Here is a 22,579-nt window from a genome sequence, read left to right on the forward strand (position 1 = left end):
TGAGCGCACTTCCGAGAGGAGGGATTTAGGAAGAGGGTTGTTGGCCGCGGAGGGAGATGGCGGGTGAGTTTTCTCAGAGTGGGGCAGGTGGTAGCGGGGAGGGTTTCTCACTTTTTTCGTTGGGCCGCGGCTAAGAACGTCATATTTTTTGAGCGGGGAGGGCTTTCTGTCAAATGGGGGGGGAGGGCGGGGCGGGCGGGTGAATGGAGTAACTAGAGGCCGAGCGGCGAGGACCGCTGGCGATGTTTCTTCGCGCCTCGGTTGACGCGGATTGAAACCCACTGAAAAAGAAAGTTAAGTCTAGTCAGGCGACCCTCTCGGTCTGCCTTTGTGGTGCGAGGTCAATAGACTGAACGCGCGGGAAAGAGCCAGCGTTGGAGATTCTTAGGGTAGGTCAGGGGTAGGCAACCTCGGCTCTTTTATGACTCATGGACTTCAACTCCCAGAATTCCTGAGCCAGCATGGCTGGCTCAGGAATTCTGGGAGTTGAAGTCCATGAGTCATAAAAGAGCCGAGGTTGCCTACCCCTGGGATAGGTTCTTAACAGCGTGTCAGGCAAAACTTAAATACAGTGGGGTGGGTTGTGGTCGTCTAGGTCAAGGCTTTTCCATCTTTTCACCCATTGTACCGCTTTTAGGATATGGCAACATCCAAGTACCACCAGTCGCCTAGCAAGGTGTCAAAAACTTGATGAACCCCCACCCCACCCCCCACAAAAGGAAAAAAGTGATGAACTACAGGTAGTCTCAATTTACAACAGTTCACTTAGTGACTTTTCGAAGTTACAATGGCACTGAAAAAAGTGCCCCCCAAGCCACAGCCGAGCAAGACAATTGTCTGCCCGCCCAGCAGCGCTCTTCCTCCTGTCCGAGGTTTTCATTGTTGTGAGCATTTCTGTTGAGGATTGGCAGCGGAGGTGGGGTGGGGGGGTGTTTGGTTTTTATTCCCCCCCATCTGCTGGATGGCTGCAGCAGGTTTTGGTCACTTCACATGACCCTGGGAGACTGTGACTGTCATAAATATGAATCAGTTGCCAAGCATCTGAATGTAAATCACAAGACCCTGGAGATGCTGCAACATTCCAGCTGATCGGCGCTTCTTCTGGGCTCAGCAAAAGCACCGCTTCTTCTGGGCTCAGCAAAAGCACCAGGATCAGTGCCGAGCTCCAGCTGGAGCCTGGCGCTTCCGCTGAGCCCTGACAACCCCGAAGAAGCGCTGATCCTGGCGCTTCTGCTGAGCCCTGACAGCCCTGCAGCTCCAGCCATCTCTCCCTCAGGCTTGCGCGGTGCTGCCACCGATTCAGCTCATTCCCCTCCCCCGCTACCACTTTTCTAGGATGGTCGCGTATCACCTGCCAGGTGCCAATGTACCACAGGTTGTACCAATGTACCATACCACTGGTTGAAAAGCCCTGATCTAGGTAGGCGGCACAGGTAACTGCGGCTAGCTGAAAAGCCGAAGCAAGGCCAGGAATAGAAATTTGGTTAGAAAACCACCAGAAATACCATATCGTTGCTGAGAAATCTGAGTGGTTATCTCCTTAAAATCCACAAGAACAGAACTAAGGAGATTTTTAAAAATATTTTTAGTTTGTAGCTCAACCAGTAATAGGAGCCCACCCTTTTGTATTAAGTTGTGGGAACCAGTTACCGCATTAAATTGTTCTATGAGTTGTTTGCTTATGTAAATGGTCCAATTGTGCTTTTGTAAACCAGATTTATGGTGTACATCTGGACACAAGGAAAAGACCAAGATGTGACAGAATACATACCTAATGTGGATAATGTTATCTACTTCTTCCAGGCTTTGCATATTTATTTTGTCCAGACAACATATAAACCTGTTTTCTATTGACACATACTTCAAGTAGAATGGTCCATATATGACAGGAAAGATTAGATCTTTAAAATTTAAATAATTCAAGATCTTTAAAAGATCTTAGAAGTAGATCTTTTAAAAATAGAAATACTAGTAATAAAGCCAACTGAGTAATTGTGATTAAAATTATTTTAATTTTGTGCTTTGATAAGCTCGTAGCACTACTCCTAGGACACCTGTATTGTCCATAAGTGCAAGAAAAATTAAAGATAATGCAGCAGATTGGCACAACCTAATCATGAAATGGGAAACCTTGAATGATAATGGATTTTCTATTGCTACCAAGATTGTGAACATCAAAAATGCTACACAGTAAGTACATTGAACTAATTTATCAATATTCTTTGTGCAAAACTCATTTTTATTTCATTTAAACTGGATTTTTTTTTAAAAAAACATTGTCATGTGATGCACTCAGAAGTTTAAAGAGATTATGTTAAAGATGATTTTCTGTTAGAATTAGACAGTAAGATGAGAGATAGTGAAAGCGTTTTTTCTTAAATACTAAATGATTTTTTTTAATTATTAGGTTTAAAGACAGCAAATTGGAGATAGAACATGAGGATCCCTCGGACCATGAAAGACTGCCACTTAATTATAACATGGAACTGGAGCAGTGCTGTACAGAACTACTTGGGACTTTTAAAAATTTGGTACTTCTTACAAGAATCTGCTGAGAAGCATTTCTCTACTGACTAGTCCACAGAAGCATATCTGCAGCAAATTGTCATATTATCTTTTAATTATTTTATCAAGCCTAATCAAGATAGCAACCTTTAACATGAAAACATAAAGACTTAAAGCATATAAGCCAGATTTTAAATGAATCTGTACTATGCATATTAACTCTGGGGTGCCAAACAAAAATTTTAAACCATGTTTAGTTGTGACTGTTAAAAAGGTCCTTAGAGAAACATGCTTTATAATTATTGCTTATCTTGTCTGTTACCCTCTTTTCAAAATTTCTTAGCTGCTAAAATTAGTGTTCAAGCAATTTGGCTCAAAATGTTTACTGAACTTTAGCTTCTAAAATGTTGAGTCTTACTTGTTCTCAATTTTGCTAGGCTAAAATACATGAGAAAATGGAAAAACTGTGTGCAACAACTAAAGGGGTCTGTGATCTAGAAACATACCATCATGCAGGAGAACCCAAACCACCATTATTTCACACATGGCCTGTTTCCTACTTCTGTAAGTAAATCTGTCTTTTTGTTGAGGACAGTTTATTTGAAAATGATAACAATGAGTCAGTAGCCCTTGAAACCTGCCCTTAACAGATCTCCTTAGTCATATGGTAATGAAATCGATAAATTCTTTATGCCCTATGCAAAAAACAAATGTCCAAATCTCCTCCTGGTTTGCTTCATTGGATGATTTTTGGCTGCATTTCCTTGCCAACTTGTCTACATTTGCAGTTTTATATCCCACTCCTCCCTCTCAGTTGCCTTATTGCAAGTTAAAGAATATGAAACATTCTAACCCTTTCATTAGGGAAAATGTTCTACACTTTATTCATTTTGCTCTCTTCACTTTTTTCAGTTTTATTATATCATTATAGAGTTGGAAGAGATCCTGGAGGACATCTAGTCCAGAGTTCCCCAACTTTTCCAGGTTGGCAGCCTGGAAGTGGCGGAAGAGAAGATGGTTTTGTGGGAGGGGCAGACATGTGTGCACGTGCATCCGTTGCTCATGCGAGTGGGGCCAAGAGCACCTGTGACACTCACATGAGGCCCGAGTGCTTGTGACACTCGCACAAGTGAGGCCCTGAACACTCATGCAAGTGAGGTTCTGACTGTTCACGTGAGGGGCTACGAGTGCCCGCAACACTTGCGCAAGATCCTGTGCACCTGCAACCCTCACACGAGTGGGGCTGTGAGCACCCGCAAGCTTGCCTGAGTAGGGCTGCGCACGCACACTAGCCAGCCATTCACACAGCCTGGTTACAAATAGCCACAAACCGGTAGTGAGCTGTGGTCTACAGATTGGAGACTTCTGATCTAGTCCAGCCTATTACCCCATGCAGGAATTCTTACACCATTCCAGATAAATGGCAATTGAGTCTTTTCTTGAAAGCCTCTAGCCTCTTGTAAGCCGCCCTGAGTCTTCGGAGAAGGGCGGGATATAAATGGAATTAAAATAAAATAAAAATAAAAAATAGTGATGGAGCACACAGCTTTGCAAAACAAACTATTCCAGTTCTAAAGCTCTCACAATCAGGAAATTCCTCATTTCTCTCTCTGTTAAGGTTCCACCTGTTTGTTTTTGTCTTACTTCAGGCACTAGAGAATAAATCCAGATCCTTTAATTGTGCTTTGTAGGACTTACCAACTTTGTTCATCTCCTTTGCACTCTTACCTTCTTCTTGAGCTCCCCCTTCTTAATTATCTAATAGCCCAATTAACCTAGCCACTGTGACTAGGTTAAATGCCTTGCTGATCTCTGATGAGTAAATAAATGTATTCAGATTGGTTGAACTTTAGTTCTGTCGGGAGAATATTTCATCTAATAACTGCCATTTTCAAGATTCTATATTGTAAATTAAAATAGATGTATCCTACAGCTTAAACCAAAGTCATCAGTTGTATAAAACCTTGCACAAAATTTCAGAATTTACAGTTTTTCTATTCAATAATTAATATTGTTAGGTTTTAAACTAAATTGTTAGGTATTGAGGTGAATGTCTGGTAAATTCATAGGCATACTGTTTTCTTGGCAGTAATAAGATTCACGTGCTATTCATGTTTGAGCTACTTTAGATTCCAAGATCAGCCAAATTTTATGCAAGTACTATGTTGCAGAATGCTGAGAAATGTGTTACAAAAATAGGATATAAAAGATAATACAGGTCCATTTCTTTTGATTTCTTTTTCAGATGATACTTCCCTCAAGCTCTTAGATATGTATTCACAGGAACTAAAACTCAAGCACACCATAGTGGAAGAAATTGCTCATACTGCTGACCAAGATCTACTAATGGTCTATTTATCATCATGGTTATATCAGCCCTACATTGACAATAGCAACATTGTTTTATTAGAAAGTATGTTGTTAGAAACAGGGCACAGGCATTTATAACTTTACCTATTTATTCCATATATCACCTTAAACCTTTCCTTAAGTAGCAAGAGATATAGTGCTAATATTGTTATGGATTTATGATTTTATTACACTTTTATTTGCAGCTTATTTATAATAAAATTATTTCATTTTTATAATTTATAAAGCTGCTTTTTGTTCCATATATCACAAAGCACAGTTTCATTCTATTTTGAAATATATTATGAGCAACATGGTTATTTTCAGAATAATGTATAGTTTATCTGGGTATATAACTGAGCTGTCAGAAAATTAGTGATATCTAAGTAGTTTAATCCTTCCCTAATATTCATAACATATCAATATGTGTGAGTATTTTCCTCAATCTGCTCAGACTGGATAAAAGGTATCAAGGAAAATCTACAATCATGTACACTTCTCCACATATGAAAATAAACCTGCATAATTATATTGTACATAATGTGCAGAAGATATAGTTTCTCTACTTTCAGACTCATATCTTAATTAAACATTGCTACTGGCATATAACTTATGATGCTTTGTGATTAATACAAGAAAACAAGCAATAGAGTAAAAATTTCAGATTGTGCACATCAGATTTACAAATATGCCAAAACAGAACAATTCCTGAATAGGGTAGTTATTTAACATGTGAGTGTTCAAGTCATTTGTAAAAAAAAATTACAAAAACTTAGGAACTCTTGTGATGCAACTATGATAGGGAGATGGTAACAGACTTCTAGAACAGGGGTGTGAAACTGGTGGCCCGTGGGCCGGATGCATCACACGCAGGCCACGTCTACCCAGCTCCACAAAGGCAAGTCACAATACGTCTCATGACACAGAGTTTGACACACGTGTTCTAGAAGATCAAAAAGGAAAGTTAATAGTGGCCAGGTATTTAAAGATCAGCACGGTTCCCTTCCATTTTCGGCAAATGAAACACACTCATGATAGTATCCTAGTATGTAACTGTTCAGTATCTGTTCAGATTGTATTTATAATCTCTGTTTTGACTTCTTCCATCCCAACAAAACATTGGAAAGATTACATTAAAGAAATCAGCACTCTTGTCAGCAGGATGACTCAAAAAACTGAAGAGAATGGGGACAAATTTGCTATAATAGGAGATTCCAGCCAAGTAAAGATGATGTCCAATAATGAGCCAAATCTGGCATGGAATTTACAAAGAAAATAATTCTAGCAAAAAATCCCCAATGCTTCCTTATGCGAAAAGGAGAGGGAATGGTGCATCTAATCCCTCCATCCTGTACCCCAGGTACTGATGCAATGAATTATTATGTTACATAAAAAAATAAACAGATACCTCTTATAGTCACTGCTATAGTACTTGGAAAGAATTTAAGAACTATGCTGTATATACTTTCCCTAACTTGTTTAGAATTGCTATTATGTGGGATGATGCATTATAGCACACTTAGTCATTTCCAAATCACCTTTGTGTGGATTATTCCATGTTATTTTTTTAAGGGGCTGTTGCGTAGGCTTTTGCCTGGGATATAAAAGGTCATGTACGTAACATGCTAAACTCAGTTAAGGCTTATCAAGACGCATAATAAGCTGTCTCTTCTTCAATCAAGTATGGCTAACAAACTGCAGACATCATCCTCATAGCTAGTTTAATATTCAGTGCAATTAAGGAGTCCTGACTTGTTCCAGAAACAAGCTAAGTGCCTAGTTTAACCAATATATTTTAAAAAAACACTTCCAGAAGCTCCCCATATTTTTCCTGTTTCTAGGAAGAGTGGATATGGAGATGTGCAAGAAAACAAAAGATGTGGTACTAAGCGCAAATTTAGTCTATCAGTGCATGTGCCTCCCAAACTTCAAACATAATTTAATTTAGGCTTTAAAACTCCCATAAACCATGATATAAATTATTCATTTTTTTTATAATATTGCTTTATGTCATACTCTGTTGTACTCTTCACTTCCAAAAACTTGAGAGTCTAGGTATTATGGATTACAAATGTTTTCAGTGTAACTTGTATTAGGGAAAAGTAACAATATATTTTACAATTGCAAGTATATAGAATAGGACACATCTGAAAATGTGAAATAAAATGAATTTTTACTTTTAAACAAGCCATTTATAGATGTGTGTGTGTGTGTGTGTGTGTGTGTGTGTGTGTGTGTGTATGAAAACCTTGATTGTTTATTATCCTAGAATAGGTGATGTTTTTAAAACATTAAAATGATTCAATATCAAGAACAATCTGTAGCACTTTAAATCTCAAATAGCTCTTCTACATTTTAAAAAGGTACAATTGAATTGGAAATCTGATAGAAACAGCAATCTGTAAAGCACTTTTATTTCAAGTTTATTCAGGATAGCATACACAAGAATTTAAATGTTCATTTTTAAAAGAATTCTGACAGCTGCCCTTAAATTTATACAGTACTTTAAGTAATCAAGCATTAATATATTCATAGCAATTGGTGCAATATATTTGTCTCTTAAGGAGAAATTCATTTTCTATTAACTCCCTATAGTATCACTGATTAAGCCCCTCATTGAGATTGTATTTTAGGTGCTGCTAGCTTTCCTGAAGAATTGACTCATTCAGCCATTACGAGAATATTGACTCTTAGGAAGCCAATACATCTTCTCTTATGCAGGCAAAAGCATGTGCAAGTAGGAACAAAGTGACAAAAGTGCATTGTGATGTGATGCAAACTCTATATGTAATTGTGGGCAATAGGGCAATGCAAGTACAAAAGCATAAAGCTTGCATGGTAGCATCCCAATGCATGTTTTATCATGTTGGCGTCGTGGTTAGAAAAAGACAACTTGCTCCCGAATACCTGAAGAGAAGACAATATTATTAGGACCAGATTAGCAAAGGGGGAGGAAGATTATCATTCTGGGGAGGTAACACCTAAATCTGGATATTTTTAGAACCTGTGGTATATGTTAAATATGGCCAAGCTTGTGGAACTAAAAAAATCATATTTAATATACATTTCAGGTAGACTTTCAAAACTTTCAAAAATATTTTTATAATGGCTTAAGTTTAGTATCACTGTTAGAAGTGCTGCAACTTCTAAAGCATTTTTAGAAATATACATAGCAGCAGCAAATTCTTTCACAAACAGATGTATAACATATAGTACTAGGTAGAAGCAAAGCCTATACCCACAAGAAAAGTTCCTAGTTTCCACAATCTTCAACATTATCATGTTGTACTTAATATATTCTCTACTTTTCTTCCACTAAAATACTTAAACTATTAAATTAATTAATCATATATTTTCAAGTAAGGATGAAACTAGTCCATTCAATTTCCTGAGATATAAACTGATGAACTGTTCTTGTGATTTTTAATACTGTTGAAACTATTAAAGTTTAAGAAAGTTCAGAATTTGTTAACAGAAAGCATTTTTTCTTAAGTTCTTGATATATTTTACTGTTTTTTCATGAAGAAACCAAGGAATAATGACTGTATTTTTCAGATGTTTCAAGAGATATAATAAGTCATTTCATTTACTGTGTCCCAACTTGAATTTATCTTTGTTCTTCTTGTGAACTATTGTCAGTTGGGCATCTCAAATAATCTAAGCCTGGTATATTTAAAGGCTGTAAATGTTCACTTTTTCTTGAGTGTGTTGATCACATAAATATGTATTCGCTTTATCATCTACAATTCTTGGCTGGAGCAATTCATATTCTTTTTTTCATATTCTTGCAGAACAATTTTCGCTGCACATTTCTAAAATGTAAGAAAACGCAAAAATACTGTAATTTAAATGCACATTTTAAAGAATAATCTATATAGCTTTTTGAATATAGAACACTGCAAGATAAGATTTCTTTCGCTATGCATAAAATTTGGTATTTTTATTGAAAAATGTGAATATTTGCCAGGGTGAAAAAGGTGTGTAAAGTAAATTGTAAATTATGAAGTAGCAATTGTAATCGCTAACTAATCTCAAAACTACGAAGCTGTTGGCTATAGTAGTGGAAAACGTCTGCCCAAATATAACAAGGCTTCATAAGATATTTCTAGCACCTCTCCGTTTATTTTCTTTATTTAAAAATATCTGTAATTTGCCCTCAAACGCCCCCCCCCAGGAATTTTTGCACTCGATTTTGTCATAGTGCTAGAACATAAAATATGTTTTGCATGCATAAAACAGAGGGTTGTGATTTTCATTTCATCTATATTCTACTGTGCCTGATTGAATTCTATTCTCTAGAGGCCACAGGTCTTGAAGAATGGCTTCTCATATAATATAAGAGATTTCAATTTGGAATGGAAATCCCCATCTATTCTCAAACCCATGAATAAGCACTGCAGACTATTTTCCAGTTGGTAGTAAAATAGGAAAGTAGAGGTAGGCAAGTAATAAAGGAATGGAATAATGTATTTCCATATAGGAGAAAAAAATTATCACTTGAGCAAATTTCTAATGCCTCATCCATGCGTGCAGCTGACACTATTTGTTAATATTAATGGTACCTCTTCCATGTGAAAGCCCTGGGCAAATGTTCCATTCTCTATCAAGAAACCTGTTAAACATTTAAAAAACATGTGCAACAAAACAGCACTCAGTATAAACTGTGAACTTAAAAAATAACTGATTATTTAAAACATTTATGTAGCTGCCCATCTTATCAACTCTGAGAGGCTCCCAAATAAAAAGCTCTACCAACTTCAGGCAAATCAAATATTTCTATCATTTAGTGACCATATGCAGTTACAATGATCATAAAGTAAGCATTGATAATTTTCACAAAACTATAGAGCAAAGAAAAGTTGAAGTAAAGCCATAAACATAATCACAGTTTCACTTAGCAATTGTTTAACCACAGAGTTAAAGGTTGCTAAATGAGGATTAACTTTGTAGCCATATGACACTCTTCTACCTTTTCAACTATTTGAACCTCATTTTATGAAGATAAAACAATTTTTAAATTTCATCTTGATTTTATTCCTTTATTCCTCCTTAATTTGAATGTTCAATATTAATTTTCTCAAAAATGTTTTCCTCTCTGGTCTTTTTTTGGCAATTTTTCATTTAAACTGTTAATAGAGATGAGGGAAAATAACCTCATCAACACACATTTTTAATATCAGTAAATGTTGATTTACTCTTGAATACAAGAAAAACACAAAATTTAGGGAGGAAAACTATTCCATAATCTCATTTGGCAGATAAAAATAAAAATGAATTATTACAACTTATAGTGTTTTGCAAAAGTTCAATATTTTTTACTCCAGCTGAAATACATAAGACAAAACAAAAGACAGGCAGGAGTAGATAATGCTCTTACAGCTACTGTTGGACTACAATCGCCATTACCTGCAACTAAAATGGTTAATGGCAGGAATCAGAATAACTGTAATCCAAAGCAAGAGATTATTCACACCCTATCTCATTCAAAGGAAACATTTTAATACTAATTCTATTATTAAGAGAACATTAAGGAGCAACGCAGTGTAATAAAATACTATACTCTTTTAATATAGGCAAAGTTCAAATTTTGCAAAAAAGATAAATGATTTTCAATTCATTTCTGATACTTAGTAGAAGATAAATTTATAAAAAAATAAAAGCATCTTATCAGGCTTACGATGTCATGACAACATGACGAAAATTGTTTATTTTATACCTCAGCTGCTCATTTCTGTCCTGAAATATGGAGCAATACAGGGTCATCAGTAGGTTCAGTACATTCAGGAAAAGAATTTGTCTGGATTTTTGGCACTTTAAGACAACTATCTGTAATTCCTAGTGATTCAGCTACCTGTTAAACACAAAAAAGAAACACTGAAAATGCCATCCATAGAAAATAACCAGTCATTCATATACTGTAGTAATCATGAAAAGCAATCAAGGACTTTCTCTGTATTTTGCATTTTTGTTTTTTTATATGCTAAAGACTTCACACTTTTTCTAAAACCTAATGCAATGATTTACTCAGGGCTTATCAAGCATTTTACTAATAAAAGAAAATCCAAGTTGAGTAATTAAGTATGTCATAATACCTGCTTCACTCATTTCAAAAATAATCCTTCTAGAATGTTTTACGTGATATTCATGTATCTTTTCTCCTACATTTCCCAATTTTAAGAATTAAACAAAATATCAAGAACTGTGGATTAAGATTAGAGTTTTGGTTTGACTAAAAGAATTATTATATAAGAGTGGAAGGAGAAATGTATACCTGATTGACAAACATATACTATGTATTGTTTGGCAGTGCTTGAATTCCTCCAAAAAGGGGCAAGGAAAAACCTTTGAGCAATACCTTAATTTTTGGCACTGTTTTCTTTATGTCAGAAAGTTTTGAGTTTGTCTTGATCTTTTGTTTTTATTCTTACATTGTTGGTTAGTTCAGCATAGCAAAACAAAATAATAAGTGTTCATTCTATTTGTTTTATTTAAGCAGATCAATTTGCAGAGATTATATTGGGACAAGTTATTGTATTCATATCCTGCTTATTTCCTTTATAACCATTTGATGGGTCATTATAGAAACAGAATATTGATCAAGCAGAGTTTATGTGAAGATGAAAGAATGAATATATAGAGTAATTTGAACAACAACTTTGCCAATCGCATTGCTCTTATTTTCATCGTTCATTTAAAAAAAACCACATTGCAAGTATTTTCATTGTTTTCTTTTTTAAGGAAGTGTCCATTTTATCTACACATAATTTGACTGAAAAAGCTTTTGCTAACAAAAAAAATCCAAATTATTCTTACCTTGTGGTTTTTTATTTCTAATTGTTGCTTTAATTCAGAATTATTAAAATAATCTTGACACATTTTCTTTACCATTGAATGGAGCTCTTCAAACTCCCGGTAAACATCTGGAAAGTCTGCTTTTGTTCGACATTTTTTCTCTGCCTGATCAAAAACAAAAGCTACATAAAAGTATAAGCAAGCTCACAAATAAAAATTAGTTGCATATTTCACTTACAATCTTTTATTTCTTTTCCATTTCTGTTATAATGGACCTGGCTTCAGCTGATTATACAAATATACTTTTCTAATACTACTTAGCAGACTCTTTGAATCTTTCCTTGGAAATAGCCTTTTCTCTTAGGTAGAATCACACTTGCCTTGCTGTCATTAGATCAAATTCTTTCTACTTGCTAGAAAATGTGGTTTTGTGTAAAATACCAACTTTCAAAGACTTGCCTTCATCAGTAGGAATTCAAATACAGTAACAACTGTTGTCAGACGTGGAACCACCAGCTCCATAAACTCTTCATTGGCACACTGCTGAATCAGCTATTAAAGAACACAATTTATTTAGAAAAGTCATAGTGTAGATAAATAATAATAAGTAATAATATAGGAACAGTACCTCTTTTAGTTTAGCTTTTCTTTTAAATCTATTAAGATGCTCTGCTGAGATACTGTTGAGAGAATTGGAAGATAATTGACCAGATCTGCTGAATGTTGTAGAACATCTTGATCTATTAGCCATCTTTGGTTGATAAGATCTTCTCTGCCGTTTTCTTCTTCCAGGTCCCAAATGGGTGCTGCATGGTTCTTCAGACTTTCTATCTTCTGCAGAAATATCAGACTTCAAAAATGTTCATTAGCATTGTTTAAAATGTTTTGCTTTTATGTATTCATTCAGTCTGAAATTATAGTAACAAATCTGCATTGTCACCATATAAAAGGTAGTTAAAACCTCTCAAAGATAGCAAAGGCATTTTTTGAAACAAAAAAGATGATATAGATAAAAATGTTGAAATGTAGTATTGTAAACAGCAAATATGTGCTGACAGCAATAAAGTTACAAACTTTTTCAAACTGTGAAGTGGTAATCTAGATTTTTAGTTCATATTTGACATTCAAGATGATTATGAAAGCAATAGCCATCAATGCTTCCTGCCATACCGCATAGAATAAATACTACTACTTTCTTCTCATGCTTCCTAACTTTAGATTAGAATAATTTAAGGCCCTTGTGTATGTTAAAGAAACTATGAATAATAACATTTAATGCTTGTAAGTGAGGAAGTCCTTTCTTCTCATGCTTCCTAACTTTAGATTAGAATAATTTAAGGCCCTTGTGTATGTTAAAGAAACTATGAATAATAACATTTAATGCTTGTAAGTGAGGAAGTCTAAAGGAATCTATTTGAAGGTGAAAGAAGAAAAAACAATTGCTGATCAACTGTTCAGCACTAAAAAAAGAAACAAGATGTCCTGCTCTTTGTAAAATTGAGATTCAATATGTGGACATAAATGGTGGGAGCAAAAAAAAAAAAAAAAAGTCAATAGGCAAAGCCAACCCAGTACAAATAGGCTGAGAGGCTAAATTGTAACAGACTTGTCTTCTTAACCCCAACAATTCATAGGGATGGTTACATGACCGTGAAATACACATTTGCTACAGTGAAAAGATTATGAAATAGCACTAGACAAATATTAAAGTGCAGAAATAGCACATGGACAACAAAAGTATTCTCAAGATTATGGTTTTTCCAAGGCTAACACATGGCAGCTGGACCATTAGCATGTGTGAATGAACAAAAATGCATGTCTTTGAACTAAGATGCTGGAGGAAATTGTCAAGAATCCCTTCAGCCATTAGAAAAGAAATAATTAAGTACTAGATGAAACAAAATGAAATTTTCATTGGAAGCATTAACCACAAAGCTAAAGTTTAAATGTTCTGGGTGCATAATGACTTGTTAGAAAAGTCACTGATTGTTTAACAAAACTGAAGACAATTAAACAAGTCAACAGAAGGCAAAGTAGTTATACAGGTAGTCCTGGACTTATGACCAACCATTTAGCAACCCTTCAAAGTAAAGCAAAGTAAAGCAATTCTGGCTTTCATAAAAGTTTGCTCCAGCTGGCAGCTGACTCACATTTATGACTAGTTGCCAGGTGCCCCACAATCATGTCATTTTGCACAATCTTTTCTGGCAGCTTCCCTAGAAATTCAGTGGAGAAGCCAGTAAATTGTAAGGATTTGAGGTCTGTTCCATCATGGCACCAGGGGATTTCACCTCATTTCTAGGCTACAGTTGCAAGAAAAAGTATGTGAACCCTTTGGGATTATGTGGAGTTTTGCATGAATTGGCCATAAAATGCGCTCTAAACGTCATGTAAGTCACAATAGAAAAACACAGTCTGCTTAAAATAATACTACACAAACATTAATTCCATTTATATCCCGCCCTTCTCCGAAGACTCAGGGCGCTGTTGTCATGTTTTAATTGAACATAAGATGGAAACATTCACAGTGCAGGGTGGAAAAAGTATGTGAACCTTTGGACTTAATAACTGGTTGACCCTCCTTTGGCAGCAATAACCTCAACCAAACGTTTCCTGTAGTTGCAGATCAGACCTGCACAACGATCTGGAGTAATTTTGGACCACTCCTCTTCACAAAAATGTTTCAGTGTAGCAATATTCTTGGGATGTCTGGTGTGAATCGCTCTCTTAAGGTCATGCCACAGCATTTCAATCAGGTTGAGGTCAGGACTCTGACTGGGCCACTGCAGAAGGCGTATTCTGTTCTGTTGAAGCCATTGTTTTGTTGAATTGTATGCTTTGGGTTATTGTCCTATTGCATCACCCATCCTCTGCGGAGCTTCAGTTGGCGGACAGATGGTCGTACGTTTTCCTGCAAAATGTCCTGATAAACTCTGGAATTTATTTTCCCATCAATGACAACAATCCATCCAGGCCCTGAGGCAGCAAAGCAGCCCCAAACCATGACGCTCCCTCCGCCATGTTTTACAGTGGAGATGAGGTTTTGATGTTGGTGTGCTGTGCCTTTTTTTCTCCACACAGTGTTGTGTGTTTTTCTCAAACAACTCAATTTTGGTTTCATCTGTCCACAGTATATTTTGCCAGTAGTGCTGTGGAACATCCAGGTGCTCTTTTGCAAACTTCAAACGTGCTGCAATATTTTTTTTGGACAGCAATGGCTTCCTCCGTGGTGTCCTCCCATGTACTCCATTCTTGTTTAATGTTTTCCTTATTGTAGATGTGTCAACAAAAATGTTAGCATGTGCCAGAGATTTCTGTAGGTCTTTAGCTGACACTCTAGGATTCTTCTTTACCTCATTAAGCATTATGCGCTGTGCTCTTGCAGTCATTTTTACAGGACGACCACGCCTAGGGAGAGTAGCAACAGTGCTAAACTTTCTCCATTTGTAGACAGTCTGTCTTACCGTGGACACATGAACATCAAGGCTTTTGGAGATACTTTTGTAACCCTTTCCAGCTTCATGCAAGTCAACAATTCTTGATCGTAGGTCTTCTGACAGCTCTTTTCTGCAAGGCATGGTTCACATCAGACAGTGCTTCTTGAGACCAGTAAACCCAAAACAGGTGTGTGTTTTTAAAGGGCAGGACAGCTGTCAGCAACACATCCAATATCATCACACTGGTTGGAGTCAAGGTTGGCTCACTCCTGGCTCCAATTAGCTCTTGGAGAAGTCATTAGGCTAGGGGTTCACATACTTTTTCCACCCTGCACTGTGAATGTTTACGTTATGTTCAATTAAAACATGACAACAGCTAATGTTTGTGTAGTATTATTTTAAGCAGACTGTGTTTTTCTATTGTTGTGACTTACATGACATTTAGAGCGCATTTTATGGCCAATTCATGCAAAACTCCACGTAATCCCAAAGGGTTCACATACTTTTTCTTGCAACTGTAGAAATCTAGTGAACACCCCTGTTCTGAAAGAAACAGTTAGAAAGCAAGCTGCTTGCAGTGGAGAAGCAAGCTGCTTGCAGTTAGAAAATTTGAGTTAAAAAGATATAGAGATGCTTAGAAAGGTATGGAGAATGGGGGCTGCTAGTAAGATGGCATAAGGTGGCCTTGGTAGGAAGACCATGCCTCATATCAGCTGGATGCATCTGCAATTAGAGAAAAAGGCAGGGCTAAGTGGATCTGGAGGTGGGGGGCAGAAAAAGCACCCTTTACCCTGGCACTCCACTTTAATGACCTGCCTAATCACTTAACAACCGCAACTGGAAGAGCTCTTCTAATTGTGATAGTTAAGTGAATTGTTTTACTCTGAACAGTTGCTAAGTGACTGGTTATAAGTCCAGGACTACTTGAATAGCTACTTCATCTTCTGTTGACTTGTTTAATTGCCTTCAGTTTTGCAAACTTCAGTGACTTTTCCAAGAAGTCATTATGCATTCAGCACATTTAAACTTTAGCTTTGTGGTTAATGCTGCCAATGAAATTTTCATTTTGCTTCATCTAGTATTTAATTATTTCTTTTATTATGGCTGAAGGGATTCTTAACAATTTCCTCTAGCATCTTAGTTCGAAGACATCCATTTTTATTCATTCAGGCATGCTAGTCCCAATTTTTGAGGATTACCTATATATTATCACTGACAACACAGAAGAGATTACATAACTCAAAGAAGCAGCTATGATAAACAATCCTGGCAAATGATGTTCATTAAGTCAGGAAGAGTTGCAAGTGACCAAACCATCAGATAACCACAATAAGTAACACTGGGTTTTTTTAAAGTTTTTTTTATCCCTTCATTATTTTTATAAATAACTCAAAGAAGAAACATACTAATACTCCTTCCTATTTTCCACACAACCCTATAAGGAGTGTTGGGCTGAGAAAGAGTGACAGATCCAAGTCACCCCACCTACTTTCATGTCTAAAACTGGACTAGAACTCTTAGTCTCCTTGTTTCTTACCTGGTGCCTTAACTGGCTAATTCTCAAGACTACCTGTTTAGCCACTAAGTCTTCTGTTCGAGATCCAGGAAGTGGAAATTTAAATTATGATTTAAACTTATCCTATTTCTACCCTTCGAATTGATACCAAGGGGATGGTTAATATAACTCTGAATCAGCTAGGGTGTATTCATGATATACCTGCGCTCCTTGGTTATATTCCTAGTATTTGGAATTTGGATATCAAGATTTGTGCTTTTGGACCCCAACACTGAAGGAAGAAGAAATCTACTTGTGATTTGCAGCAGTGGATTATTAATATTCATTTTTTTTGTTTTGACAAAACACTGAGGAAGAGGATTTCAACAAAGGAGGGGTACTTATGCTCTCTGAACTTGGATGTTTTCTTGCAGACATTTCATTACTCAAACTAGATAATAACACTAGCACAAAATTACTAGCACTGATGATGTTACCTAGTTTAGGTAATGACACATCTACAAGAAAACAACCAAGCTCAAAGAGCATAAGTACCCCCACATTTCAACCCTGAGCTACAATATTCTCCTTTATTGGTAACTTCAACAAACAGTCATTTTCCCATGAATGAAGGAGAATATAGGTGTCTCAGGATAATGTTGCAGGATCCAATCTGTGTCAGTCACCAGGACCAGGGGTTTTGTCTTCCGAGTTAGCTAGAGAGAAATTCCCTGAAGATGGGCTGCAGCATGAGTCCGACACAGATGGGATCCTGCAATAGTCATTTTTTTTAGAATTGTTATATTTATAATTAGCTAGGCTTCTTCCCCCTCCTTTTATCTGTATGATTATTTTGCAATTATATTATTAATTCTCTTGTTTCTATTCTTTTCTTTTATTAATTGGTTTAGCAGGTTTTTTTAAAAATAGTGGCTGGGATATCACTCTTAAATAATAGCACCAGATTAGAGCTCATTCTCTTTAAATTTATTAACAAAGAAAATGTATTACCTGCTGTTCACCTTCTGTTTGAAGATTTTTTTCCAATTCTGTGGCTAGTCCATTTTTGCTTACTAAAGGAAGAGTAACTGGTAAAGGTGAAGGTTGATGGTTGCTTTCACAATTTGCCTTTTCAGCACACTCCAGCTGTGTCATTCTAGAAAATCTATTTCTAGAAGATTCTGAAGACTCTAGATGCCCATGGCCTGGATTTATTTTGTAGTGCCTTGATAATCCGCCTTTTCCTATGTAGGATTTTTCACAGTTCTGACACTTAAACAATTTTGGTCGCAGGTCATAGTTAAAGGGATTAAATAATTCACATACTTCCTTTGCTTTGTTGCATTCATCATCTTCTAAGCTCAGCTCAGAATAGTCATCAGAATCAGATGGGTGACAATCAGCCAAGTCTTCTGTTTTAATAAATTTGTAGTCCTTAACTTTGTATTTTGGAGGGCGAGAAATCCGCCCAGAACGAGTTGCCACTTTCAAAGGTTTTTTACTCTTTTGCTCCTTTGGCAGCTTCCCCTCATTTACAAAGGTTTTTGCTGAACAAGTTGAAACCAAAGAAACATTTGAAGAATCTTCCCTACTTTTTGTAATGGATTTGTGTTTCTGCCCATCATGTGTAATTATTTTACTTACTGGTACTTGTCCAAGGGGATGTAGGGAGGGCGGTAGTTGAACTGTAGGTTTAGAAGAATTAAATAAGAAAAATTGTTGAGATCCAGTTCCTGTAAAAGATTGCAACTGAAAAATCTCAGGATTAACAGCACTGAGTCCTAAAGGCTTAGAATTCTTCTCAACTGCTTGAGACCCAGCTATATTTTTAGACAGAGCTGTTGCAGAAAATAATTCCAAACTTTTCTTCGCTTTTATCTGATCAGACTCTACTTGCACATGACTGGTTTCCATCTGTTTTATAAAAAAAGAGGAAAGATTAATGATCAAGTAAATAAGATTTGATCATAAACATTTTCTAATTACAATTATGTTGTTTACTTTTATTTTGATCCTATACATAGAAACTTTTTTGGGAACAAAACAAGTCACAACTTGCTAATTATGCAACATTTTGAATAAAGTCCCATGCAGGCTGCAGATTAAACATTGGGTGAATTCATGAACAGATCCATGTACACATAGTCCTCAACTTATGACCCCAATGGAGCCTGGAATTGTGGTGGTAAGCTGTGATCATTAAGTGGGACACCACATTGCTGTGCCTGATGTTAGGACCTTTTTTGTGATAGCTCTTAAGTGAATGCTGCATTTGCTAAGCCTACAGAGCAGTTGTTAACTGAACCCTTTTATTAATGAGGTTTTTTTCCCCAGAAACCAGTAAAAAAGTTAGAAAATTGTGGTCACATGACTACAGGATACTGCAAACAGCTATGAAAATAAATGTGAGCTGGTTCCCAAACATTCAAAATACAATCATGTGACTTTGGGCTGTGTGTGCAGCCACTGGAATTTCAAAAACAGATTGTAAGTAGCTGTTGTACTTTGAAATGATTGCTAAGAGACTGGTCATTAATTGAAGACTATCTGTGGTTATCCTGGCAGCAATATATACGTGGTTTGCCCTGCCTTCCTCTAGGATTGTTTTTTAATCCCAGTGTACTCCATTGCCCTGATATTCCCTTGAGGTTTCCCATGCAAGTAGCTTTCCACCTTTCTGAGCTTCTGAATTCAATCAAGACAGCCAGATCGAACATTTTAATTGCTGACATAAAAAAATAATAGAGAAAATCTGCATCTTGCAAGTCACTTAAATAAGTGACACCTGCATCTAATATGGTTTGGAGGATACTGTACATCCAATGGAAAACAATACAAGCTTTATGGATCATTTTTAAAATGAAGTTTTCTTCACCCCAACATACATTAATTCATCTTCATTGTTAGACAACTGTCCCCAACATATGACCAAAATGGACCCCAAAACTTCTGTTGCAAAGGCAGGCTATTGAGCATTACCCCATTTTACAACCTTTTTCTCGCAGTTGTTGAGCAAAACACTTGTAGTTATTAAGTGAATCATGTGATTGTTAAGCAAATCTAGCTTCCTCCATTGATTTTGCTTGTTGGATGCTGGCTGGGAAGGTTAGAAGTGGTGATCACATCACCCCAGGACAATGCAACTGTCATAAATACCTGACAGTTGCCAAGTGCCAAAATTGTGATCAGATAACTCTGGGGATGCTGCAACAGTTGCATGAAAATGGTCACAAGTCACTTTTTCAATGCCTTTGTAACCTCAAATGATCACTAAATAAATGGTTATAAATTAGGAACTACCTGTAATAAATTTTGAAGAGCAACAACAAAAGAGCAATTGACTAACTCACACTCAGACATAAGTAATTTTAACTATGGTTTGCTCAATAAGCTATGTTTACAAATTGTTCATATCACATTTGACCCAAAACTAATATGCCAAATTGTAACTTAATGTAGTGAATGAACTCAATCTCTCTGTGGGCTTTTCATTGTACAACACTGAATTAGCTAGACACTATTAGAGCCTATTCATAAGTTTAGTTTCAAGTGCTCAGTAGTAAAGTACATGAAACATGTCAAATAGGAAGAGGAACCTGCAGAATCATACACTTGGAAGGAATCTTAAGAGGGTCCTCTAGTCTAGTCCAGCTCCTATTTAGTGCAGAATTTCCAAACTTAGGCAACATTGTAATAATATGTGCACTTTGACTCCCTGAATTCCCCAGCAAATATGATTAGAATTCTGAGAATTGGTCCACACATCTCAAAGTTGTCCAGATTGGGAAATGCTGCACTAGGGCACCTCTGACAGATAACCACTGAGGGCTTATTTCAAGACATCCATGAAAGAAAACTTAAAACTTTTTGTGTTAGCCATTTCATTGTTGGAGAACTCAACAGAGAACTTCCTGATATCTACCCTGAGCCTACTCCCTTGTAGTTTTAAACTCTCTTCTGTGTGATGGACCCTTCAGATATTTGATCATTATTATCCTGTTTCCCTTCTCAGTCGTTTCTTTTGCAAACTACTACTGTACGCTTAATTCCTTTATTCATTCCTGAAAGGACTTGGTTTCCAGCCCCTCACCCTCCTCCGCTGAACTCCAGTTCCCGATTGTTTTTGAAATGTGGTATCCAGAACTGGATATAGTTGCAAGTGGAAGCTGATAAGGGCAGAATAGAGGGGAGATAAGAGGTGTCTTCTCACGATCCCACATAAGAAACCAGGTCAAGAAACAAGCACAGGAAGGACTCCAGGAACGCGGGATAAAAATCACGCCAATCCACAAGTCGGGTAAACGAGACTCGTGTTTACGATTTCCATCGCAGGCTTCTTTCTACCTTGAACCGAAGGGTCCCCGTCAAAGGAAGAGACTCTGTCTCGGCTCCGACCTCCTGAGCTCCGTCCTGCGACGGGTTGTGGAGGGTGCCGACCGTCGTCAGCTGAGACCCCGAAGGTGAGGGGGAAGCCGCCGAGCCGAAACTCTGAGCCAGCAAGAGGAAAGTGGGGTAGGCGGTCCCTTGCCCTTGAGCTAATGCGGCAGCCCCGGCGGGACGGCGCTCCTCGGCCCTCTCCGCCGCCTTTCCGACCGGGGGAGGGAGCCCCTCATCTGGTAGCTTTCCCGGGACCCCTCCAGCCACTGCCTCGGACGCCCGATACGGCTTCCCGCAGCAGAAGTCAGTGACCGGCATCAACGGCCTCTCGCCTGGAGGGCCTGGTGCCGGGCCCTCAGCAGCAGCAGCAGCAGCAGCCGCAGCCGCGTCGCTCCTGAACCCCGGAGAAGACATCTTAGGAAGCAAGCGCGGCACGGGAAGGCCCCATCTCGGGCCTCAGGAGTCGAGGGCTCCGGAACAGCTCAGCATGGGGGGGAGCGGAGGTGGGCTCGCTGCGCTACGTCACGAGATGGGCGGAGAAGGAAGTCGAGCGCTGCTGCAGCTGGAGCTGCCGCCGGACATGTCCGCTGTCGTAACCGGAAGGGTCGTCCGGCGTCTCCCGACCGGAAAGGAGTTCAGTTCAGCAGCCTTTAGATCAGCGTTTCCCAACCTTTAGGAACTTGAAGATGCGTGGACTTCAACTCCCAGAATTCCCCAGCCAGCTATGCTGGCTGGGGAATTCTGGGAGTTGAAGTCCACGCATCTTCAAGTTCCTAAAGGTTGGGAAACGCTGCTTTAGATTACAGGGGTCTTCAAACTCGGCCCTTTTATGACTCATGGACTTCAACTCCCAGAATTCCTCAGCCAGGCATGCATGCCTGGCTGAGGAATTCTGGGAGTTGAAGTCCATGAGTCATAAAAGGGCCGAGTTTGAAGACCCCTGCAGTTTAGAAGCCACGGCGGTGATTAAAAGAATCCGAGTGTTGCCCTTTTCCTTGCCTTCTCAAAGACGGGTGCTTTGATTTGCGAATTTGCCAAACCTCAAATAAAGCACCCAGTCTGCACAATTAAAGATATAAACACCATTCAGTTCCTATGGACTTCATGGGGTTAAAAATCGGACGTCTCTTGATTTCCTCGTTTTGACGGTGAGCTATTAGGAAATCTGGTAGAAGGTTAAAGGCGAGAGCCGCCCCCACCACCACCCGCTCACGGAATATCAACATAATTGAAAGCAAGACAGACTTCTGTGGGGTATATTAGGTCGTTTCTTAAAGATGTATTATTAAAGATGTATGCCCAACTGTATTTTAATAAAATCAGCCGAATGCGAACACTATTTGATGATACCATTCAAGTGGCTTTGGCGTGGGTGAAGCGTTAATTTGAAGTTTATTACTAGAATTTCAATGAAAAAGTAAAAAATCTCTGATGGCCCGTACGGGGATCGAACCCGCGACCTTGGCGTTATTAGCACCACGCTCTAACCAACTGAGCTAACCGGCCATCTTGTTAAACTGCTCTGCTTTACTTTCTTTGTTATTAAATCTCCACAACATGTTCAGGAAAATTTTTTTTTAATTTCTTTGCTTTCTTTTAATTTTCTTTTCCATTATATAACTCA

The 22,579-nt window shown here is 37.8% G+C and overlaps 2 protein-coding genes across 7 annotated transcripts; one reads left to right on the forward strand and one right to left on the reverse strand.

Moving 5' to 3' along the window:
- The first annotated feature begins 22 nt into the window (after positions 1-22).
- Positions 23-14,021, forward strand: CINP (cyclin dependent kinase 2 interacting protein). 2 transcript variants are annotated; one of them, XM_081317221.1, is made up of 7 exons: positions 23-63; positions 2,031-2,190; positions 2,408-2,531; positions 2,943-3,069; positions 4,751-6,214; positions 8,646-8,673; positions 12,439-14,021. In XM_081317221.1, exons 1-5 carry the CDS (start codon positions 57-59, stop codon positions 4,951-4,953), a joined length of 621 nt encoding a protein of 206 aa, XP_081173347.1. In that variant the 5' UTR covers positions 23-56; the 3' UTR covers positions 4,954-6,214; positions 8,646-8,673; positions 12,439-14,021. The 2 variants fall into 2 exon arrangements, with proteins under 2 accessions (XP_081173347.1, XP_081173348.1); XM_081317222.1 differs by lacking the exon at positions 8,646-8,673.
- Positions 7,255-21,455, reverse strand: ZNF839 (zinc finger protein 839). 5 transcript variants are annotated; one of them, XM_081317194.1, is made up of 7 exons: positions 20,923-21,455; positions 17,590-18,492; positions 12,275-12,496; positions 12,102-12,198; positions 11,668-11,807; positions 10,571-10,705; positions 7,255-8,666 (listed from the first exon to the last, which is right to left on the reverse strand). In XM_081317194.1, the coding sequence occupies exons 1-6, from the start codon at positions 21,367-21,369 to the stop codon at positions 10,580-10,582; spliced, it is 1,935 nt and encodes a 644-aa protein (XP_081173320.1). In that variant the 5' UTR covers positions 21,370-21,455; the 3' UTR covers positions 7,255-8,666; positions 10,571-10,579. The 5 variants fall into 5 exon arrangements, 2 of the variants coding, with proteins under 2 accessions (XP_081173320.1, XP_081173321.1); XM_081317195.1 differs by lacking the exon at positions 11,668-11,807 and having other exon boundaries at positions 12,106-12,198; XR_014025056.1 differs by lacking the exon at positions 7,255-8,666 and having other exon boundaries at positions 12,106-12,198.
- Between the last annotated feature and the right edge of the window lie 1,124 nt (positions 21,456-22,579).

This window comes from Vipera berus (assembly GCF_964194415.1).
Source record: "Vipera berus genome assembly, chromosome: 1".
Taxonomy (NCBI): Eukaryota; Metazoa; Chordata; class Lepidosauria; order Squamata; family Viperidae; genus Vipera; species Vipera berus.